Source organism: Eleutherodactylus coqui, chromosome 2, assembly GCF_035609145.1.
Source record: "Eleutherodactylus coqui strain aEleCoq1 chromosome 2, aEleCoq1.hap1, whole genome shotgun sequence".
NCBI classification, from domain to species: Eukaryota; Metazoa; Chordata; class Amphibia; order Anura; family Eleutherodactylidae; genus Eleutherodactylus; species Eleutherodactylus coqui.
The window spans coordinates 21,737,136-21,756,924 of record NC_089838.1 but is presented as its reverse complement, the minus strand read 5'-3'; the positions used below and the strand labels follow the sequence as shown (position 1 = coordinate 21,756,924).

General features: G+C 45.0%; 1 protein-coding gene across 6 annotated transcripts in view; it reads right to left on the bottom strand.

The window, feature by feature from the left end:
• The window catches only part of SGCD (sarcoglycan delta), a 603,650-nt gene that overhangs the window by 252,121 nt on the left and 331,740 nt on the right, over positions 1–19,789 (bottom strand). For 5 of the 6 annotated variants that reach the window (XM_066590465.1, XM_066590464.1, XM_066590467.1 and 2 more), the window contains one exon: positions 13,672–13,755. The exons of the other annotated variant lie outside the window; for it this stretch is intronic. In XM_066590465.1, the coding sequence (XP_066446562.1) occupies positions 13,672–13,674 (3 nt within the window). In that variant the 5' untranslated portion in view covers positions 13,675–13,755. The remainder of the gene's footprint in view (positions 1–13,671; positions 13,756–19,789) is intronic. 6 annotated transcript variants of the gene reach the window in all.

Here is a 19,789-nt window from a genome sequence, read left to right as displayed (position 1 = left end):
CGCCCTCATCTCTTTCTCCCCCCCTCCCTTTTTTCCCCCCTTTCTTTCATGTTTATTTGCTTCTTAGTACTTTTATTTTAGAATTTTCTTCTGTTCTTTCTGTTTTCCCTCATTTTACTTATTATGTTTAAGTAATTGGTATGTTACTGATAAAACACTTATAGTTAAAATAAGACGTCTTAGAAAACCGAGAATGTAAACTGTAGAATGAAGACAGACTCATTGCATTGCAGACTTCGTTACTTGGTTTTTACAATTTTGTACTCACTGTACTTCATTGGCAGATTACATAAAAACTTTTTGAACCATAGATAGCATGCTGTCAATTTTTTCTCACATATGCCTGAGCATAGATTTGTATGAAAAGACCACACTGTGCCCTTAAGGTGCTGTTGCTGCTGGTGGTGGATCTGCAGCTCTCCTTCTGCTTCCGCCATGTTTCCTCCTTCTACTTCGCCCCAAATTAAAAATATTTCAATATGGAAATATGGAGCTACATCTCTTATGTTTCCACAAGGAGCACACTCTATCCTCAAGGTGCTGTTGATGCTGGTAGTAAATTCCCCCCCTGTCCACGAGTGGAGAAACATTGCAATTTTCCGCTCGCGGACGGCGATTCTCCGCGGTCTACCTATCTTTCAGTCTGCCGGCTTCTTCTCCCGGGACGCTCATGGACAGGCAGCCTCACACTGCTTATAAAACAAGCAGCACACCTGCTGTCTTCCTTGGCACAATTTTTGTTCTAGGAGACCCTATGTAGTCCTTATTTTGTTTTCAGTGACACCCCTGTGCTATGATTGAACCATAGACCACACTATTTTGACCAATTTTGGTAAGAGTACACTGTTCCCCAGATTTTTTGCAGTTTTCCCATTCAATTTGGGGTGCTTTGGTTGCATTGGTGGCCTTCAGGAAAGGGGATCTAGTGAGGTAGTAATAGGGGTCGTAGGGTTTGCAACTGTGACCGGGCCCATAGGCTAGAGGTCTGGAGGGCTTGCATCGTTGCTGATATTGCTGGGCTTATCCCCCCGCCCCCCCATTCATCCGAGCTGTATGCAGATTAACACTTCCTTCCTGCTCCATCATAAAAGAGTGAAGGCCTTCTCATGCTGTCCAATGCCTAGGAGCACATACTGAAAAAGAGGAGGGGGAAGAAGCCGTTCACTGTTCTGGCAGCATAACAGGAGAGCATAGCAGGCAGGGTGAGTGCAACCAGGGGCGTAACTATAGAGGATGCAGGGGATGTGGTTGCACCCGGGCCCAGGAGCCTTAGGGGGCCAATAAGGCCTCTCTTCTCCATATAGGGAACCCAGTACTATAAGTAAAGCATTATAGTTGGGGACCCTGTTCCAAGTTTTGCATTGGGGCCCGGGAGCTTCAAGTTATGCCTCTGAGTGCAACGCTTCTGTGTGATGGAGCAGGAGTGAAGTGTTAATGTGCATACCCACGGTGAGTACAGAGGGGCTCTATTTCTACACAGGGGGCCCTATTATTGCACGGTGGACTCTATTACTTCCATAGTTCTAACCAAGCTGGGGGGTGGAGATGGGGCGGAGGGGCCCAAGCTGAACTCTTGTCTCCAGGGCCATGAGCTTGTAGCTATGCCCCTGCATGGACACAGCCCATTTACATGCACTGGCAAGTCTTATTTCTTGTCTGTGGCACAGACACGTCTAGGACATGCCATGGGTTCTTTCACGCGGACCATGGGTATAGCCTCATAGGCAATAATCTGGCAATGTGCTGTCCGTGAAATTACATGGAAAGTATACGGCCCGAAAATATGCTAGTGTGCACCTCGCCTAAAGAGTGGATGGCAACTGTCTAGTCTAACCTTATGCCAGCCTCGCGCATGGCACCACACGAACTACGCTGCAGAAATTGCCATATATTTGTCTATATATTTCAGATTGCGGCTCAGTAAAGAAACATATTTAGTCTTAAACGGCAGCCGTGTTGTCACTTATACCTTGCAAATTGATAGCTACTTTGAATAATATTAGCTCATGGCACAAAATGGCCGCCTCCACTGTGTGGGCCTGACAGGCGTGTGTTACCCAATCAAAAGCATCATTCAAGCTACAATTTTCTTGTTTTGTTCACTCGCTCTTACAAAAGACGTTTTTGCTGCCATCATAGATACGCAAATCTCACTTTTTACACTAATCAATATTTGCCTAAGGCAGGACTCTAGATACGGTAATGATACCAATCACAATCGCTGTAGCGTAAAGAGCTGACGCGGTCCTCGCCTGTAAGATGGCATCCAGCTAGCGAGGCCGGCGCTCTGTTTATTCAGCCTAATAATGATCACTACCTTCCATATGGAGTTATGAAAGCATGCTAATGAATTGAGTTTCTTCGCATGCAAAGCACAAATGGCAACAGGCAGCCTGATTAGAAGCTATACTTACTGGTTGGCGCGTGCTGATTGGCGACCCTGGCATGGATGCACACTGAGCTCTCTTTCTGATCTGTTTTCCTACTAAGCATGCAAATTTAGGCTTATTTGTTCGCATTAACCCTTCAAAGAAGGCATTGGCGATACGTTAAGCTAGTTATTAAAGTTCCCACTTTAGGTATTTTTCTAAATGATACCCTATAGTTGTGTTAAAGGGGGCATCCAGTAAATGGAGCTTAAAGAGTTTGTCCGAGTTAAGAAAAGCCCTCTCATCAGGACCCCCAGGTTGTAAAAATAAATCGCCTCTACCTGCTCGTTCTCCAAACTTCACTACATTTGTGTACAGGCTGCCTGTGACTTCCTGTATACCTTCTTCAACAGCCAATGACAATGCTCAGTGATTATCGCTGAGCGCTATCATTGGCTGCAGCAGTTTGTTTGCAGATGGCTCAGGCGGAGGTCAAGAGGGGATCGGGGGGGGGAGGATATCAGCTGATTATTTTATTTGTTATTTTACAGAGAGGGCTTTGCTTAACTCTGACAACCCCTTTAATCATTACATATTGGAATGACATTTTCTATTCAATTATTCTGCCTCTGCTTGCTGTCAGTAAATGGTCACATACTTGTTTACATTCATCCTATGTATTCCTATTCAAATTAGAGTGTTATAATGCATTGGCCATTTTCTGTATGCTGGACATAGCAGCAACAAGAACTTATTTCTGTCTCTTGAACTACAGTTCTTAAAGGGATTTTTGGGACTGCAATATTGATGTCCTATCTTTAAGATGGTCATCACTATCAGCTTAATGGGGTCCACTGCACATGACCCCTTCTTATCATCTGTTTGAAGAGACTGTGACGCTCCAGTAAGTGCTAGGGCCTCTACACTGCATAGTCGCACAGCACTTTGCTATTCATAGCGCCGGTGCCTGGTATAGCAGCTCAATCCCATTCAGACTCAGCTGCTCTCAGGCTATTTGAGGAATGAAGGTGACGTCACTGGCCTGAGAAAAGGCCACAGTATTCACTAGAACGCTGCACCACTTTAATCAGCTGATTGGCAGTGGTCCCAAGCAGTGGGATATCGCTAACCAATCCTTGTATGGCGTAGAGTGTTAAAGGGGTTGTCCGGCGCCGAAACGGTTTATTTTTTTTTTTCAACCCCCCCCCCCCCCCCCCGTTCGGCGCGAGACAACCCCCGATGCAGGGGTTAAAAAAGAACAGCGCTTACCTGAATCCCCGCGCTCCGGTGACTTCTTACTTACCTGCTGAAGATGGCCTCCGGGATCTTCTCCCTCGGTGGACCGCAGGGCTTCTGTGCAGTCCATTGCCGATTCCAGCCTCCTGATTGGCTGGAATCGGCACGTGACGGGGCGGAGCTACCAGGAGCCGGTCTCAGGCACGAGCGGCCCCATTCAGAAAACAAGAAGACCGAACTGCGCAAGCGCGTCTAATCCGGCGATTAGACGCTGAAAATTAGACGGCTCCATGGAAACGAGGACGCTAGCAACGGAACAGGTAAGTGAAAAACTTCTGATAACTTCTGTATGGCTCATAATTAATGCACAATGTACATTACAAAGTGCATTAATATGGCCATACAGAAGTGTATAGACCCACTTGCTTTCGCGGGACAACCCCTTTAAGGCAGCAGGCAATGCAGTCCTAAGCTCTCACTCACGACCTGAAGGTTGCAAGTTCAATCCCCGCATGGGTCAAGTAGCTGGCTCAGGGTTGACTCAGCCTTCCATCCTTCTGAGGTCGGTAAAATGAGTACCAAGCTTGGTTAGGGGTAATAAATAAATTACCTGAAAGCGCTGCGGAATAAGTTGCTATACAAATAATAAAGGTAAAGCAGGATTAGGAAGAGGTGGAGAGTAGGGAAGAAGAAGAAAGAGGAGGACAGCGGTTGGAGCAAGTCGTGGGAAAATACTCGCCCACCCGCCTGACAATGGATTTCAGGAAGGATACAGATGTAGTTACACGGAATAAGATATGGAGTTGCTTGGCAGTCGCCACAGCTAGGGTATAGGCCGAAAGGTTCCATGCCAGCAGTGGTAGGACAAAGGTGGTTAGCAACCCCGATTATATTGGGACTTACAGACGCTCTTAGGATTCAAGAATCGCAAAAAGAATTATCCATCATGGAGAGGGTTAAAAGTTTTATGGAATGTTTAAATGGTTAAAGTTAATAAAGCTGTGTCACACCCCACGTTAAATTGCAACATGGAGTTTTTTACTTTAGTGTAGGAAGGGGAGCTAGATTAAGGTAACGAGAGAAGTACCTTCAGCTGTTCTAGGTAGCAATAAGCCAGCAAATATGCTCTCTGATTGATGAAGATGGGGAATAGAGTGGGTGATAACATGTGCAAATGTCCAGGTCACTCTTCCCTTAGACTAGAAGACAGGACAATATTACTCTTAAGGTTGTGCTTCTGGGACCTGTGGTTCTACAGGCTTCTTTGCTCACACCTTCACAAGTAGGGGTTAATTGAGCTGGATGGGTGTGGTGTTCTCCACCAGCCAATCCCCCTTGTCTGCATCAGATAAATACCAGCAAACTCTTGTGAGAGATTGCTGGTCATTTTAGTGCTTTAGTCCTTGTTAATCCCACTCGGAGCTGGTGTGTTTGAATGCTTTGTCTGAAGTGTCTTTTTTCTTCCCTAAAGACAGTCTGGGCACCTGCTGTCCCTCCTCTCCTTACGTTCTGGGGTGCATGCATCGCGTAGTGTGTGGTATGGTGACCACACAGGTGCATGCACCTGCAGGTTTCTCCCTACCCCTGGGCAGGTACGGCCTCCATTCATCTTATGTCTTGTGTGTGTGTCAGGTGGGTGATGCCTGACACTGCTCCCTATGTCAATACGGTGGCTGACTTTCTATTCCCCTGGGGTGAGGACACTTGGACTGGCTATGGTTTACCATCTGTATGCATGTGAGCTCTGGGTGGTGTTCCTGTTATATGCTGTATTCACAACCTGGTATGTAGGTGTGAACATCGACGTGTGTTATGTCTGTGCAGGTGGCCAGACATGTGCTCTGTGTAGTCCTGTTCTGTGTGGTTCTGTTACTCTATATGCTGGTGTGAACAGTGACATGTGGTATGTCTGTTCAAGTGGCCAGATATGTGCTTTACGTGCAATCCTGTTCTGTGTTCAGTGTGTGTGAACAGTGTTGTGTCCTGTGTGTTTTGTGCATTTCTCCAGGCTTCTACTAAGGCAGTGTTTCTCAACTCCAGTCCTCAGGACCCCCCAACAGGTCATGTTTTCAGGATCTCCTATAGTAAGAACACCTGTGGCAATGTCTGAGGCACCAACAATAATTACATCACCTGTGCAATACTGAGGAAATCCTGAAAACCTGACCTGTTGGGGGGTCCTGAGGACTGGAGTTGAGAAACACTGTAAAGGGATAGCCAGGTCCAAGATGAAGAGAATGGGGCTGACCTTATCGGGACGATTACCCTGCTTTTAGGCAGGGGTGACCCACTTTCCCTGATTAGTAAGGGACAGGGGTCCTTCCATCTTTATCTGGAGAGATGCAATTGGTCCTGGCAAACACTGAGTGAGTGTTTGCAGTTTTAAATAGACATGCCTGCGTCCACATGGAGGCGTGGTGCTTTAGTGCGCCCACGGGACGTAACAATTACAGATCACTATCGGTTGCCTGCTTACCCCACACTGCCCTTCCCCCTCTGTTAACAGATATGACAGCTATTCCTTGACCCCACTCCAAGCAGCTCTAGCTTTAGAGGATCAAAGGCTTATGAGATGGGACAAGCCACAATTGTGAGGTTTGATAGATAAGCAAAACTTGCCTCTCCAAAGTCATACTGCGGTTCATACTCCGTATGATGAAACTAATTCAGGATATTAGAGCTTTATTATATGGGGCTTCATTATTGGGCTGTAATCTTGGTGCACTACATGTATCAGTGGGACTGGCACCATTTCTATGTCTTATCTATGTGCAAGTATAATGAAAAGCAACCACTTTACCCAATATGTGGTACATGTGTGGTTGAGACCACCGTGCAGAGGTACTATAACCAAGAGTGTGTGTGTAGTGTCCCCACCCTTATCCTCCTCTGGAGATTTCCCTTGTCCACGAGTGGTGCCTGTTAGATAACTTGGCGCGCAGGACCGGTGTCATCCTGTGTTTTCCTCCCAGATCTTGTCTACCATTTTGCCTGCATGGCCATCTTGTATCGTTGTGCCTTGTACTGAGTTCAAGTCAAGTAAAGTTTTGTGAGGCCCTGACCGGTCCCAGGGGCCTGAGGTACGTTACACAAGTCTTCGGCTCATTTATTTACCGCCGAGGGTAATTTCGGTGGGTAATGGAATGGTGGCGTCACCCGTGACAACCTTGTATCCTGTACTCATGTTTATTGGCCATCCCTCTCCTGGGGGTGTCCGGAAGAAGCCCAGCGCTGCTTTGGCCGAAGCTACGTGTGTCCCTCCGGGAGGGAGCCTGTTCACTACCACCGTGACAAGTGTCCCCTCCCAGCTCCTCAAAGTATGACCTGTGTCCGGGGTCTCCCTACGGGATGCTGCAAAGTGTGGACATATATTACGTCTTGGTCTGACATGTTGTGACGCCATGTTGATGTCCGTGAGGGGTGCCCTGCACAAACATAACAGTTCTGGTCTCAGAACTTGGAAAGCAGAATATTGATAAGTTTCTTTCTGTCTCCATGGGTGCGTTCATACATAAAACCTGAAAATAAAATTAATTTTGATCGTCATGTAAACAATTGTCTTGAATAATAGCAACCAGCAATTTTACTTTTCTCCCCAATCTAATTACGAATTGTTTTCAGAACTGTTCAGACAATGAAGCGAATATCTGCACACAGTCATTGTAATAAAGTCTATTGTGAATGAAGTTGCCAATTAATCTGGAAATCATTTGCACAATACAATTATCAACCACTTTGTTCTACATAATTGTAAGATCCATAATGAATAAATTGCAGATTAACAAACAAAAGTGGATTTGGTAAGAACATACAACGAGAATCGACGATTTGGTGAGGTTCAATAGACTTTAGATGACACCACTTCTGTTGTTCCATTTATAGGGAATCTGTCAGCTAGAACTTGCTGTCCATCATATTTTAGAGCAGGAAGAGCTGAGCAGATTGATATATAGTTTTATGGGGAAAGATCCAGTATAACTTGTGTTTTATCCATTTACATCTCTGTACATTCTGAGCTGAACAGTCCAATGGGCGGAGCTATCAGTGACTGACAGCTAACCCTGTATGTACAGGCATACACAGTAGCTGCCATCATGTGCAGGCTGAAAGCAGCCACGGGTTGAATCTGAGTTAACATCCACAACAATGCTACGGATTTTGACGCGGTTTTTGATACAGAAATACTGTGGATTTTGCAGCGGACTGTCCACAGCAGAAAATCCGCACAATTTCCGCTACATGTGAGCGTACAGTAAAACCGCTTCTGCCTTCTCTTTTCCAGCCTAAATATTCCTCAGTGAGAACTATGTAGGTGAATATAGGGGGAGGCAGTGCCATTTTCTCTATTGGATCCACTGATCACGTGATCACCAGATACCTCTGACTTGGCAGAGATGCTAGGTCTTAGTAGACCCCAGCCCAGCTCTACCAGTGGCTACTGTCACTAAGGCCTCCTGCACATGGGCGGGTCGGACCTCGCATGCGGGATTCCCGCAGCGGAGTTTGACCCGGTGCCCGGACCCCGCACGTGGGATTCCCACAACAGAGTTCATCCAGGTGCCAGGCCTGCTTACCTGCCTGGTGTCTTCTCCTGTGCTGTCAATGTGCCGGGCGGCACATGCGCAGTACAGGGGGCGCCGCACGGTCGCAATGGCGATGACGTGGCCTGTTGTGCTGCGAATTTGCCAAGCGACACTTGCGCAGTTGAGATAACTGCCCATGCCATAGTGGCATGGGCAGCTTCCATTGATTTCAATGGAAGTTGGCCATGCGTATCCTGCGGCAAATCGCAGCATGCTGCGATTTCTTTCCCGCGAATGGAAAACTGCAATCATTTTCCGCTCGTGGGCAGTAAATCGTATTTTTCCATAGCATGCTATGGCCTGATTTGCTGCAAAATCTGGAGGCGGAATCCGATCCAGATTTTGCAATGCAAATCCACCCGTGTGCAGGTGGCCTTAAGGGGGATGTTTTCCCTGTAACTGGGGCTCCTATAGATGCTGCTCCTATGCATTCCCAAACATCATGGGCGACACAAATTTAAAAAAAAAAAGTTACAAAAAACTAAGAAAAAAAAATTCTAGAATAAACTACAAATATATTACAAAGCAAATAACCCCCAACCCACGTGAACCTAAACCATCACCCCCCTATAACCTGAAACAACGCAAATTGTATATCAAAACATCCGAGGCAAAATGGGTAACCCATTCCGGTACTTTATTTAAGGCCATAAAACCGCATAAAACTGCTTCAAGATATCCGGTCCTTTAGGAGTTAAAATGCAGCGCCGTGACATTTATATAAAGGGCATGAAATGTGACCGTGCCGTCTACCTATCAAGATCAAATATAAATTTATGTGATAGACTATGCGTTCGCGTCCTCCGAAAATATGGAAACAAAGAGAAACCAGGTCATAAGGAGTCCAACGCTTTGGACCTTTGGGTTGCGTTTGTCTCACCAAAGTAAATGGATCTACTGTGGGATATGTCTGAAGACTGCAGGTAATCAGACGTAACCCCCTGTCGGAGAACTCAGCAGAGAGCTAAAACGTTCTGTGAACCGAGCCTAATAGTAATCATTGGTGCATATTACTCATATGTGCATAATCCAACTAACTTCTCTCCCTGAGACCTGGGGCTAGAAAGTTCATACAGCTAGTGGAAATATATCAAATGCTTTGACAGGAAACACTCTAATGGATTACACGGTTGTGGGTTTTTTGTAAATCATAGCCTACTTTTTGTCCAACAGCATCTGAAAAATGTATTCAAGGGATGGTTCAGTCTTCCCCGGGGGATTCCTACAATATCTAATTTGTCGACCTTTCACAACCACAAGTTGATGGTAAATATCAGCTCCCTCCTTTCTGTCAAAATCCCTGTGTGTTCTTCGCTCCTCCTGACACTTTTCCCCATCGCCTCCAGCTGACAGGGCTTAAAGGTCATGTGTACTTCTGTCTACAGGAGGGGAGCTAAGCAGCGGACTTAGTGCGAGTAGACAGGCTGTAAATGTTAAACCAAAAATTACTTGTTGCTAAAAACTCTGGGGCCCCTAAAAGCAGACAACTTGCATCGCACACTTGAGTAGTGTTCTGAACGTGTAACGGTACAGATAGGTGGTGCAGGGCTGGAGCGACATTGAACAAGACCCTTTTTGGTAGTATCAGCGGAGGGATCGGTATTGGCTCAACAACTGGTGGGGCTTTTTTGACACTCGGCGCCCCCTTGGCTCCTGTTTAGCTCTTTAACCGTATGCCTTGGCTTAGAACCATTGGTCGAAGGGATGATATGGAATGCTGGATTAGACTGCTTCTTACTGCATTTTTCAAATGAACTTTAATGAAAATTACACAGTCTCTTATTGTCCGCCCCTTTTTGACATTAGTCATTTATACTAGGGTAGACAATGCAACACTTACTTGATCGCTATTCTCCTCTCTTCTGACAGAATGGCCGTATTTCTTCCGCAGCTGACCTTTCACAGATCCCCCATGGAATCAGCGTACATCCACCCAGCCACTGAATGTCTCACTGTCACTTTTTTCTATGTTTTTGGGATCACCATTTCTTAGCTTTTCACTTGGCCTTTCTCTCTCACAAAGTTCTTTTTCATTCTCTGTTCTTCACCAGGCCTCTCGTTATCTCCGTCCCACGCGGGAGCATCCTCATTCTTGTTTTTGCTGTTGCGTCGCACAGCTACACAATCAATATCTACACACTCGCCCCCCTCTGAGCAAGTAACTTCCAACTCTGGCCCATACCACAAGCACGTTACTGTCATACCGTGCTGCACACCAAGACATGATGGGCCACATTCAATATTTTCATAAAGGAACGCTCGTATTTAGGTATAGCAGTTATTAAACACTACTTAGGCCGCCTACATATGAACAGGAGCCCGCAGCGCAATCCGACCCTGACAGCAGCTGACCTTTCTCTTCTTTATCTGCTCTGTGGATGGCCGAGGCGAGCCGCCGTCAGACATGCGCAGTACAGATTTTTATTTTTAAATGTTTATTTTTCCCACGCCGTCACTAGGTGATGATGCGGAATCTGTGATCTTTCTGCAATGTCAATTGCGGAAGTGCCGTGGGTCGGACGGCTTCCATTAACTTTAATAGAAACTGCCCATGCAGAATCTGCACTAAAATAGAATATGCTGCGATTTTTCCTACACTCGCGGAAATTGCAATTCGATTTCACCAGTGTGCCGGAAGAAGTGATTTTCCGTAACATGTAACGAATGGTATTTGCTGTGGATCTGCGGTGCGGACGCTGACTGTGGATTCCGTAATGTAAATCTGTTTGTGTGCAGGCGTCCTTAAAATACTAGAGGAAGGCAAGGAGGGGAGAGGAAGGATTGCAGGAAAGGAAAGGAGGACTTAAGGATGCACAGAGGGGAAGGAAGGAATTATGGAAGGACAGAAGGAAAGGGAAGGGAGGAAGGAAGAAAAGGAAGGAAAGATCAAAAGGTAGGGAAGGCAGAAGGAAATGGAAGGAGGAAAGAAAAAGGAAGAGAATTACGAAGGAGTTATGAAGGACAGAGGGAAAGGAAGAAAAGGGGCAAAAGAATTAAGGAAGGACAGATGAAAAGGATGGAAGGAAGGAAGGAAGGAAGGAAGGAAGGAAGGAAGGAAGAAAGGGAAAGAAGGAAGTAGGGAAGAAGGGAAGGAAAGGGGAAGAAAGATAAGGAAGGGATTAAATGAAAGGAACTGGAAGAGAGTTAAGAAGGAATTAAGGAAGGACAGAGAAAAAGGAAGCTAAGGAAAAGGAGGGATTAAAGGAAAGGTAGGAAGGAAAGAATTAAAGAAGGACAAAAGGAAAGGAAAAAAGAAAAAGGAAGAAATAAAATGGAAAGGAAAAGAAAGAAAAGAAGAAAGGAATCAAGGAACGCTGGAAGTACTGCTAGGAACTAAGTTGGCTTCACCTGAACAATCAGTGGATAGAGACATCACAAGATGCAGCCAGACTTTTATAATTGAATTCCTTCCATTGATCCTGCTCAGAACAGACATGTACAAACTCGTATTGTAACATTTAGTTCCATGAAGTTATAAGAAGAGCAATGTCTTTCAGAGCAATCGCCTCCTTGCTATTCTCATTTTTCGTTGTATAAATTCAATCAATCCTTGCTTCTCAGACAGGGCACCTTCACCACCATGATAGAGGACAGACAGCAGGAAGAAGGGGGACTTTGTGGCATTTTAAGAGATTTTATTCACAAATGGTACGCGCTGGAAACATAAATATCACATCTCATGCTGCTCTGTCACGAATCTTTTCTCAGCTGTCAGGTTATTTCACTGACCGGACATCATGTTACATAATAAGGCTAATGGTACAAGGTTGTCAGAGCAACCGCCTAATCCTGCATCTCACCCACCATGGCACCACTTTCTAGGTCATTACGAGGTAGGGAAATAACTAGTTAAGACAGGTTTACAGCTTATATTAACATTAGAGATGTGAGATAGGGAGCGCACTGATGCTGTCTGGTGGCTAAACTGCAAAACTCAACTTCACCTATAGCGGTTGCCTTTCCTGAGTACTAACAATGGCTTCCAGTACTAAGATACCCCCAGACTTAACCCCTTGAGTGGCACGCCCGGAAATCTTCCGGGACGAGCTCCACTGCTCATAGCGATAAAGCCCGGAAGGTTTCCGGGCTATGTATCGCTATGGGAGCTGCAGAGCACAATGCCACAAGCTGTGACAGTGTGCTCTGCCTGCACAGTCCCGCAGAAAACAAAGCAAGGGCTATGACAGAAGCAGAAGATATTGCCGATATGCCGGCAATCTCGCTTCTAATGTCCTGCTTTGTTTACAGGTTGCTATAGAGACCATCGGCTTGTCAGAAGCAAGCCGATGGTCTCTGTGGCAGGGAGAGCTTGGTGCTTGGCTGCCAGAGGACAGCTAGGTACCAGCTCTTACAGCAGAGATCAGAGAAAACCTCCGATCTCTGCTGTGTTAACCCTTTACATGCTGCAGTCTATGTGACTGCAGCATGTAAAGGGCTGTCACTACAGCATGTAAAGGGCTGTCACCATCGGACCCCCCCCCCCCCCCTTCCCCCCAGAATGTGATCAGGGAGTCCTGATGGGTCTCTGTGGAAGTCCACTAAAGGGACAAAAAAAAAAAAAAAAAGTAAAAAAAAAAAAAAGTTAAAAATTATTTAAAAAATAAAATAAATAAAATTAAAAACACTTGTCTCCCTTTACTTTGTGAAAAATTAAAAATAAAATTACACATGTGGTATCCCTGCATTGTAATGACCCAGAGAAGGAAGTTAGTACATTATTTAAACCCTTAATGAAACGGTCCCTTTTTTTCTTCTTTCCCCATTTCTTTTTTTCCTCCGGCCGTTTAAAAAATCATAACTCCTTTATTTTTCCATCGACGTACTTGAGCAAGGGCTCATTTTTTGCGGGACGTCCTGTAGTTAACGTTAGTACCATTTTGGAATACATACGACTTTATGATTGCTTTTTATTGCATTTTTTCTGGGAGACAGGGTGATTGAAAGTGCATTCCTGGCGTTCTTTTTTTTTTTTTTGGATTACGTTCAGCGTGGGGATTAAATAATGTACTATTTTGATAGATCAGACATTTACGGACGCGGCGATACCAAATATGTACTTTTCTTTTATGATTTAGATTTTTTTTAATATAGATATGGCAAAAGGAGGGTGATTTAACTTGTATTACTTTTTTTCCCTAATCTCCCTACAAATTGTTTTACAAAAGTTATGCAATACATTATATATACCCAAAAATGATGCCAACAAAAAGTACAACTTCTCCAGCAGAAAACAAGCCCTCACATGGCCGTGTCAATGGAAAAATGAAAAAGTTATGGCTCTTGGAACGCGACTGCAAAATTAGTTGAAATTAAATGAATAGCCCATTTAAAAAACCTGCCCTGATGGGCACGACAGGGTGGTAGGAAACCCGCCACTCAAGGGGTTAAAGAAGACCCGAATACTGTAACAACCGGGTGTCACAAAAATACTGATATGAAACACATATTAACACAGCAAGACAGAAACTATACTAGGGGCTCACCATTAGATGGCAGGGACAGAAGGTGATGGTAGCCAGATGATGAGGATGAAGATGATGGTGAAGACTGAAGCAGATGATAGGGAACTGAAATAACAACCAGAGAAACAGTGTCCTTAAAGGGGAGTTCCAGGCACAAAATGGAAATTCTGAAAATGCTGAAATCTAGGAGTTATAGCTAAGTATAGCAACCTGGACCTCTGGACCTCTTCTCTGTCTCGTGCAGCCGGCAATTTGCTGATGTTTATATATATATATATATATATATATATATATATATATAAAAATACATCACTTTTGCAGTAAACAAAGTAGTAGACTGTTACCTACAATTTCCAGCATGCATGGAGCTTGTTACCCGGCCAGCACTGTAGCTCCGCCCACAGCTCACAGGTCCCACAACTTACCAGCACTGTAGATCCGCCCCCAGCTCCCAGGTCCTACAACTTACCAGCACCAACCTTGCTCTCATTCAGAGTGCCAGAGAAAGCCTACTCAAGCAGACTAACTCGGAACTGCACATGAGTAATACAGCACAGTGCTTCCTGTCCTCCCATCATGCACTGCTCACAGAATGTTGGAGGCTGTGGACAGTGGAGAAAGTAGCAAATGCGAACAACATGTCAGAAGAAGTGGACATATTTTTCAGGTGGAGGGTGACATAACATAGATAGCAAATGAAGAAAGTGGCAAGACCAGGAACAGTGAGCCTATTACAAAATGACTTATTGTGATAAAATGTTAGTCTATGTCTGGAAAACCTCTTTAATGCTCACTCTCTCTACGTCTCTCCCTAATCTCTCATTGATACTGTCTCTCAATACCCAATACCACTGCTCCTGTGTCTCTTCTCAGGCATATGACATCACATCCACTGGTCACATGGCTAGTGAGCAGCTCAGTGCCATTCAAGTGAATGGGAATGAACTGCCATACCAGGCACAGCCACTATACAGCTGCTCCAGAATCAACAAACGCTTGCCCATCATGGTAGAAAGACCGAAATTCTAATGTGCAGGGCAACAACATTTTAGACATCACCGGGAGTACCTAGACAGTCCTCCCGACAACTGCCTAGGAGTGGAAGTTTTCCTGCCATGGCTTCTTCCCGCAGGTCGCGATGTGATGACCCGCCTCCCCACAGTAGAAACAGAGGTTCTTCCTTAGGCAATATTCCCATCATTGTTTAGGGGTCATGGTTCCCAGCTCCTTGGGTTCTGCGGTGGGAGGTGATAAGGTCGGGTCTATCGAAGAAGTGGACGTATGGACTGGACTGGTCCAAGTGGAACATCTGGCCCTCAAGCATCGGTCGGCCCCAATAGCCAGTGACATGGCTTTCTCCAAGGTCTTAGGCTCAGGGTGTGCCACCAATAGGTCCTTGAAACCTTCCGACAGGCCGGCAAAAAATAAATCCTTCAAGGCAGATTCCGTGCAGTGTTGGCGGAATTGAGAACAATAGTCCTCAGCCACCCTCCGACCCTGAGGCATGGCTAGGAGTTTAGATACTGCGAAGGCAGCCTGGTCGGATTCGTCATATAATTGGTCCAAGGCAGCGAAAAAGCAGGTAAGGAGAAGGGCCAATTTTGGGGTTCTCCCCTCAGGCAGGAAATAATGATACCCACTTTCTGGTATTCCGTGCCGGAGGGGTGAGGTCAGAGGTCAAAGTAGAGCTTGCAGCCTTCTCTGAATGCGAAAAACTGGCTTCTCTCCCTGGAAAAGAAACCAGGAACGGGAGGAGGCTGCACTGAACCCCTAGCTACCCGCTGTTCAGGCCGGAAATTAGGTCCTGAACCAGGTTCGTCAGAATCTGGACCTGGTTAGCTAAGGCCGCCACAGCCTCAATCGAGAGGTTCAAAGTTGCCAGTCGGATGCAGGGATCTGACTTCCTTTCGGCCAGTGTTACTGTCAGGACTGGGGTCTGGGAAACTGGAAGTCCCTGAAAAACCTGCAACCCCTGTCCCTACCTATTTGCCCCTGGTCTAAGCCCCAGAGCGACAACTGGACGACAGTACCTACACTCTCTAGGGAAGTGGGACACGGGGACTGACAAACAAACAGACACTGGAACAAATAACATTAAGGCAAAGTCAGACAATCCGGGTCAGCAGCAGGAGGGTACGTTGTACAGAAGGGTCAGGCGAAGGCAAGTCGGGTACAAAAAGCAGGAAGTAAAAAACAGGAGTCAAATATATGAATACACAGGTGCAGCTGGAAGACCAAACTAACACTGGCAAGGATATGCAGACACAGGCAGGTTTAAATACTGTCAGAGCTCCCACCCCAGCAGCTGATTGGGGCGGGGAGTCTGACAGCAGCTGAGTACACCCAGCAGTGGTGGGGAACCCGCGCTTAGCTCTGCATGAGGCAGAGGAGGAGACGTGTGCCGGGTTGCCATGGTGCCAAGGATGTGGCGCGGGGTGGAACCCGCCGCGTCCCTAGTAATCCGGCGGTGAGGAGGAGCCCAACCGCCAGGGGAGGTAACTAGGACCAGGGCTCCCCTGCACCACATGGCAGCCGCCTATGTGACAGGATCGCTGGTGAGGGCACGGAGGACCTGCAAGCCGCCAGTCCTGACAATCCATTTTTGGTGGGAAACATATCCTAGCACATTATTAGAGGTACCCTAAAAGCTCCTTCCTTTATCGGCCACAAGTATTTGATCCTGATAACAAAACATCCCAGTAACTTGAACCTATGGCCCTTCTGGTTGTCAATAGTCTTATCTATCCTTAAGTTTTACATTCTGTTACTGAACTTTCTTTAGTGCAATAGCCAATGAATTGTTTGCTTGTGTTGGTTGTCTAAACTTCTTCTGTAAAATCCAACTTCACGAAAAGATAGAAGAAATAGTTACCTACGTATTAGGATAAAGAGAACATCGCTGTTGCCAATCTTATCTTGACAGCAATATTCCAAGCTGTGATATCCCGGTATTTGAGACGTGTCAAATAATCAGACTGTGGAAATATGACATTAAATTGACACTGAGATGTTTCCTAGGACATCAAAAATTCTTAATTTCCTGTCAAAAATATGACGTCATTCTTTTCAATTTTCACCCTTTGCTTGACCAAAAGGCTACAGTATCTGGCTTTCATGACATAAATTAGAAAAAAATATTAAAGATAAGGTAATATATGTTTACTTCCATGATCTGATACATGGAATCCCGGGTAACTGCACGTAGGGTGACCGATCTAGCTTTATGTATTACCGTGTTTCCCTGAAAATAAGACAGTGTCTTATATTAATTTTTGTTCAAAAAGGTTTAACTTTTTTACATGTATAGCTGCCTGGACACTGTTTAAATTAACTTTTTTAATGAACTGTTAGCAGGGCTTAATTTTGGAGTAGGGCCTGTATTTCAAGCATCCTCAAAAAGCCTGAAAAATCATTTTGCATCCTCAAAAATTCTGGAAAATCATGCTATGTCTTATTTTCAGGGTATGTCTTATTTTCAGAGAAACAGGGTACTACAGAATAGGTAACCTTTCTATTTCTGGTGCATTTTTAAAGAGTTTTCAAGACACAACTGATAGATTGGGATGTCATCTATGGGCAATAACCTCTTCTAGTGAAATAGGGTCCAGATGATAGATGGGGGTTCCAGAGATGATTGCTAGGATTTTGATCACTGATTGGCCAGGATCCCTAGTAATCTTCAGAATAAAAGAGCAGCAGTGTTGCACCTTGGAAATAAAACATGGACTCATCCGCCTAAAACACATTATTGTGTCTGATACTGGAGCTCAGCTTCTTTGAAGTGAGTGAATGTAGCTCTGCTGCACTACCACACACATCCTGTAGATAGGTATGGAGTTATTTTCAGAAAAAAAATCAGCCATGTTTTCCTAGTTCTGGACAACTCCTTTAAATATGGCAGTGCTGCAGCTCTATGCACAGTTGGTGATCGGCAGTGTTGGTGTGCAGGGAATAGAAAAAAGTTGGTTCATCACCAATCATCATGTTATGATAGGAATACCCCTTTAAACTGTTTTCATAGTCTTAATAGTTTTGATAGAAACCTCAATTTCTATTTCTGCTGCTTGAAGACCTACAGTACTTTCCATAAGTGGTAGGGTGACCATCACCAGATCCACACTGATTGGAGGAGAGCTGCTGTCCAAAGAGGCTTTTTCCCAGAAAGAAGCACCGCCCATATGCCCTTTTTAGAGGACTGAGTGAGGGCATGACACTGAAGGCCATCCAGCAGGTGGTCCGCGCTTCCTATTTTATCCACTCTTATGGTGCCCATATACATTAGATTACTGTTGGTTGATCCTACTGATTTCTGCAGGTCCAGCAGATCATTTAACATGTATGGTGTCAACCCAACTCTTCACTAACCACGGATATTTGGAAAAGAAGGATTGAGTGTGTTGGTTTCAAAATAAAGTATTGGATCCTTTTGCTATGAGGAAAGATGATCTTCAGCTATACCAAGCATTACCCGTTATAATTTGGACACACATTTCTGACAAATAAGGCTTCATTTAGTTAGTCCATGGGTAGGATATAGCCCCTATGTAATGGCCAAGGTAGCCAACATATCCAGTGAACTAGCTTGAATCCAGAGAAGATGATTCAGAAGTCCCTCCTCCAAGAACATGTACACATCACTTTTAATTTCACCATATCATACATAAGATTATAGACTCACAGAATGGTAGAGTTGGAAGGGACCTCCAGGATCTCTGGTCCACCCCCTGCTCAATGCAGGATCACTAAATCATCTCAGGCAGGTATTTGTCCAGCCTTTGTTTGAAGACTTCCAATGAAGAAGAACTCGCCACCTCCCGTGGTAACCTGTTCCACTAATTGATCACCTCACTGTCTGAAAGTTTTTTCTAATATCTAATCTGTATCTCCTCCCTTTCAGTTTCATCCCAAGATCTAACGGGTTATATTAAGAAACAGACTGTAGTGACAAGTGATTGGTTCCATGATCATTTCTAGGGTCATGTTATGCTCAGGTCCATCACTATGTCAGAGACTTGGCTGATAGGAGTATGCTCTGTATTCTGGTAGGCTGTTATTAGAAACAAACTATCATTTTGATTTCCTTTTGTGTGATACATAAAAATGGCTTGCATATACAGTATAAAAAGGGAGTAAAGCCGCCTTCCAGCCACTAACCTCTGCCTGATGCCATCAACTTAAGCACCACTTTGTATTCTGCTTACCATGTTATTTCTTCAGGCATGGGCTACATTCAGCCTGGAATGTAATTAATATTTTCTGGTTACATTGTATTATAAGAGAAAACCCAGTTTACCACTTAGACCGGACCTGCACAACTTGGCAGTTCGTAGGGTCAAAATAAAATTAGGCAAACCTCCTGGGGCCGTAGACAGGTTTTTAGTGGTTCACTTTGTACCTAAAGGTAATCTATCTGTAATCATTACTTTTGTTTACAAAGTAAGCGATACAATTTTTACATAACTTGCAGGTTTTCTTACTGTTTACAGCGTCGCCCCCAAAATTTTCACTCCCCAAAAAAGTGCTCAGTGAGAAAGTGCTCCTGCACCGCTGTTGGATCACTGTGGCCTAAATAACCTTTCCTGACATGACAGTCGTGTGACCAGCCGCACAGAGAGGGAGGGGATAGCTGGCGTCAACTGCGTGTTCAATACCAGGTTCAAGTTATGCAGCTTATGCCTGCTATCACTCCCTCACTGCGCGGCTGGTCACATTACTATGATGTCAGGGAAGGTCCTTCAGGCTAGTCATGCTAGCCAGTAGCCGCTAGCCACTTGACATCACAGTCATGTCTATGTCACATTTCACAGACTGTCAGAAATCGCTTGCCAAGCTGCTTACGGGCCAGGGGGCGGTTTGTTGGTCCTTTCCTAAAATTCTGACATTATTTTTGAATTCGGGTTTAATTAAAAATCATGCACTAATTGTGTTCTGCAGCTTCTATAAATCACTGTATAAGGAATGTAGAGTCTAAATGAAGCTTCACACGGGCATAAGTGCAATTGCACACGCCATCGCACAACATTTTTTAGCTATAAACGAGGCTTTTTAGCGCACATATTGGCATATTTTACTTTTTCTGCCCATAGTGCACGTTCATTTGCGTGCAGCAAACGAATGGACTAATTAAAATGGCTAATTA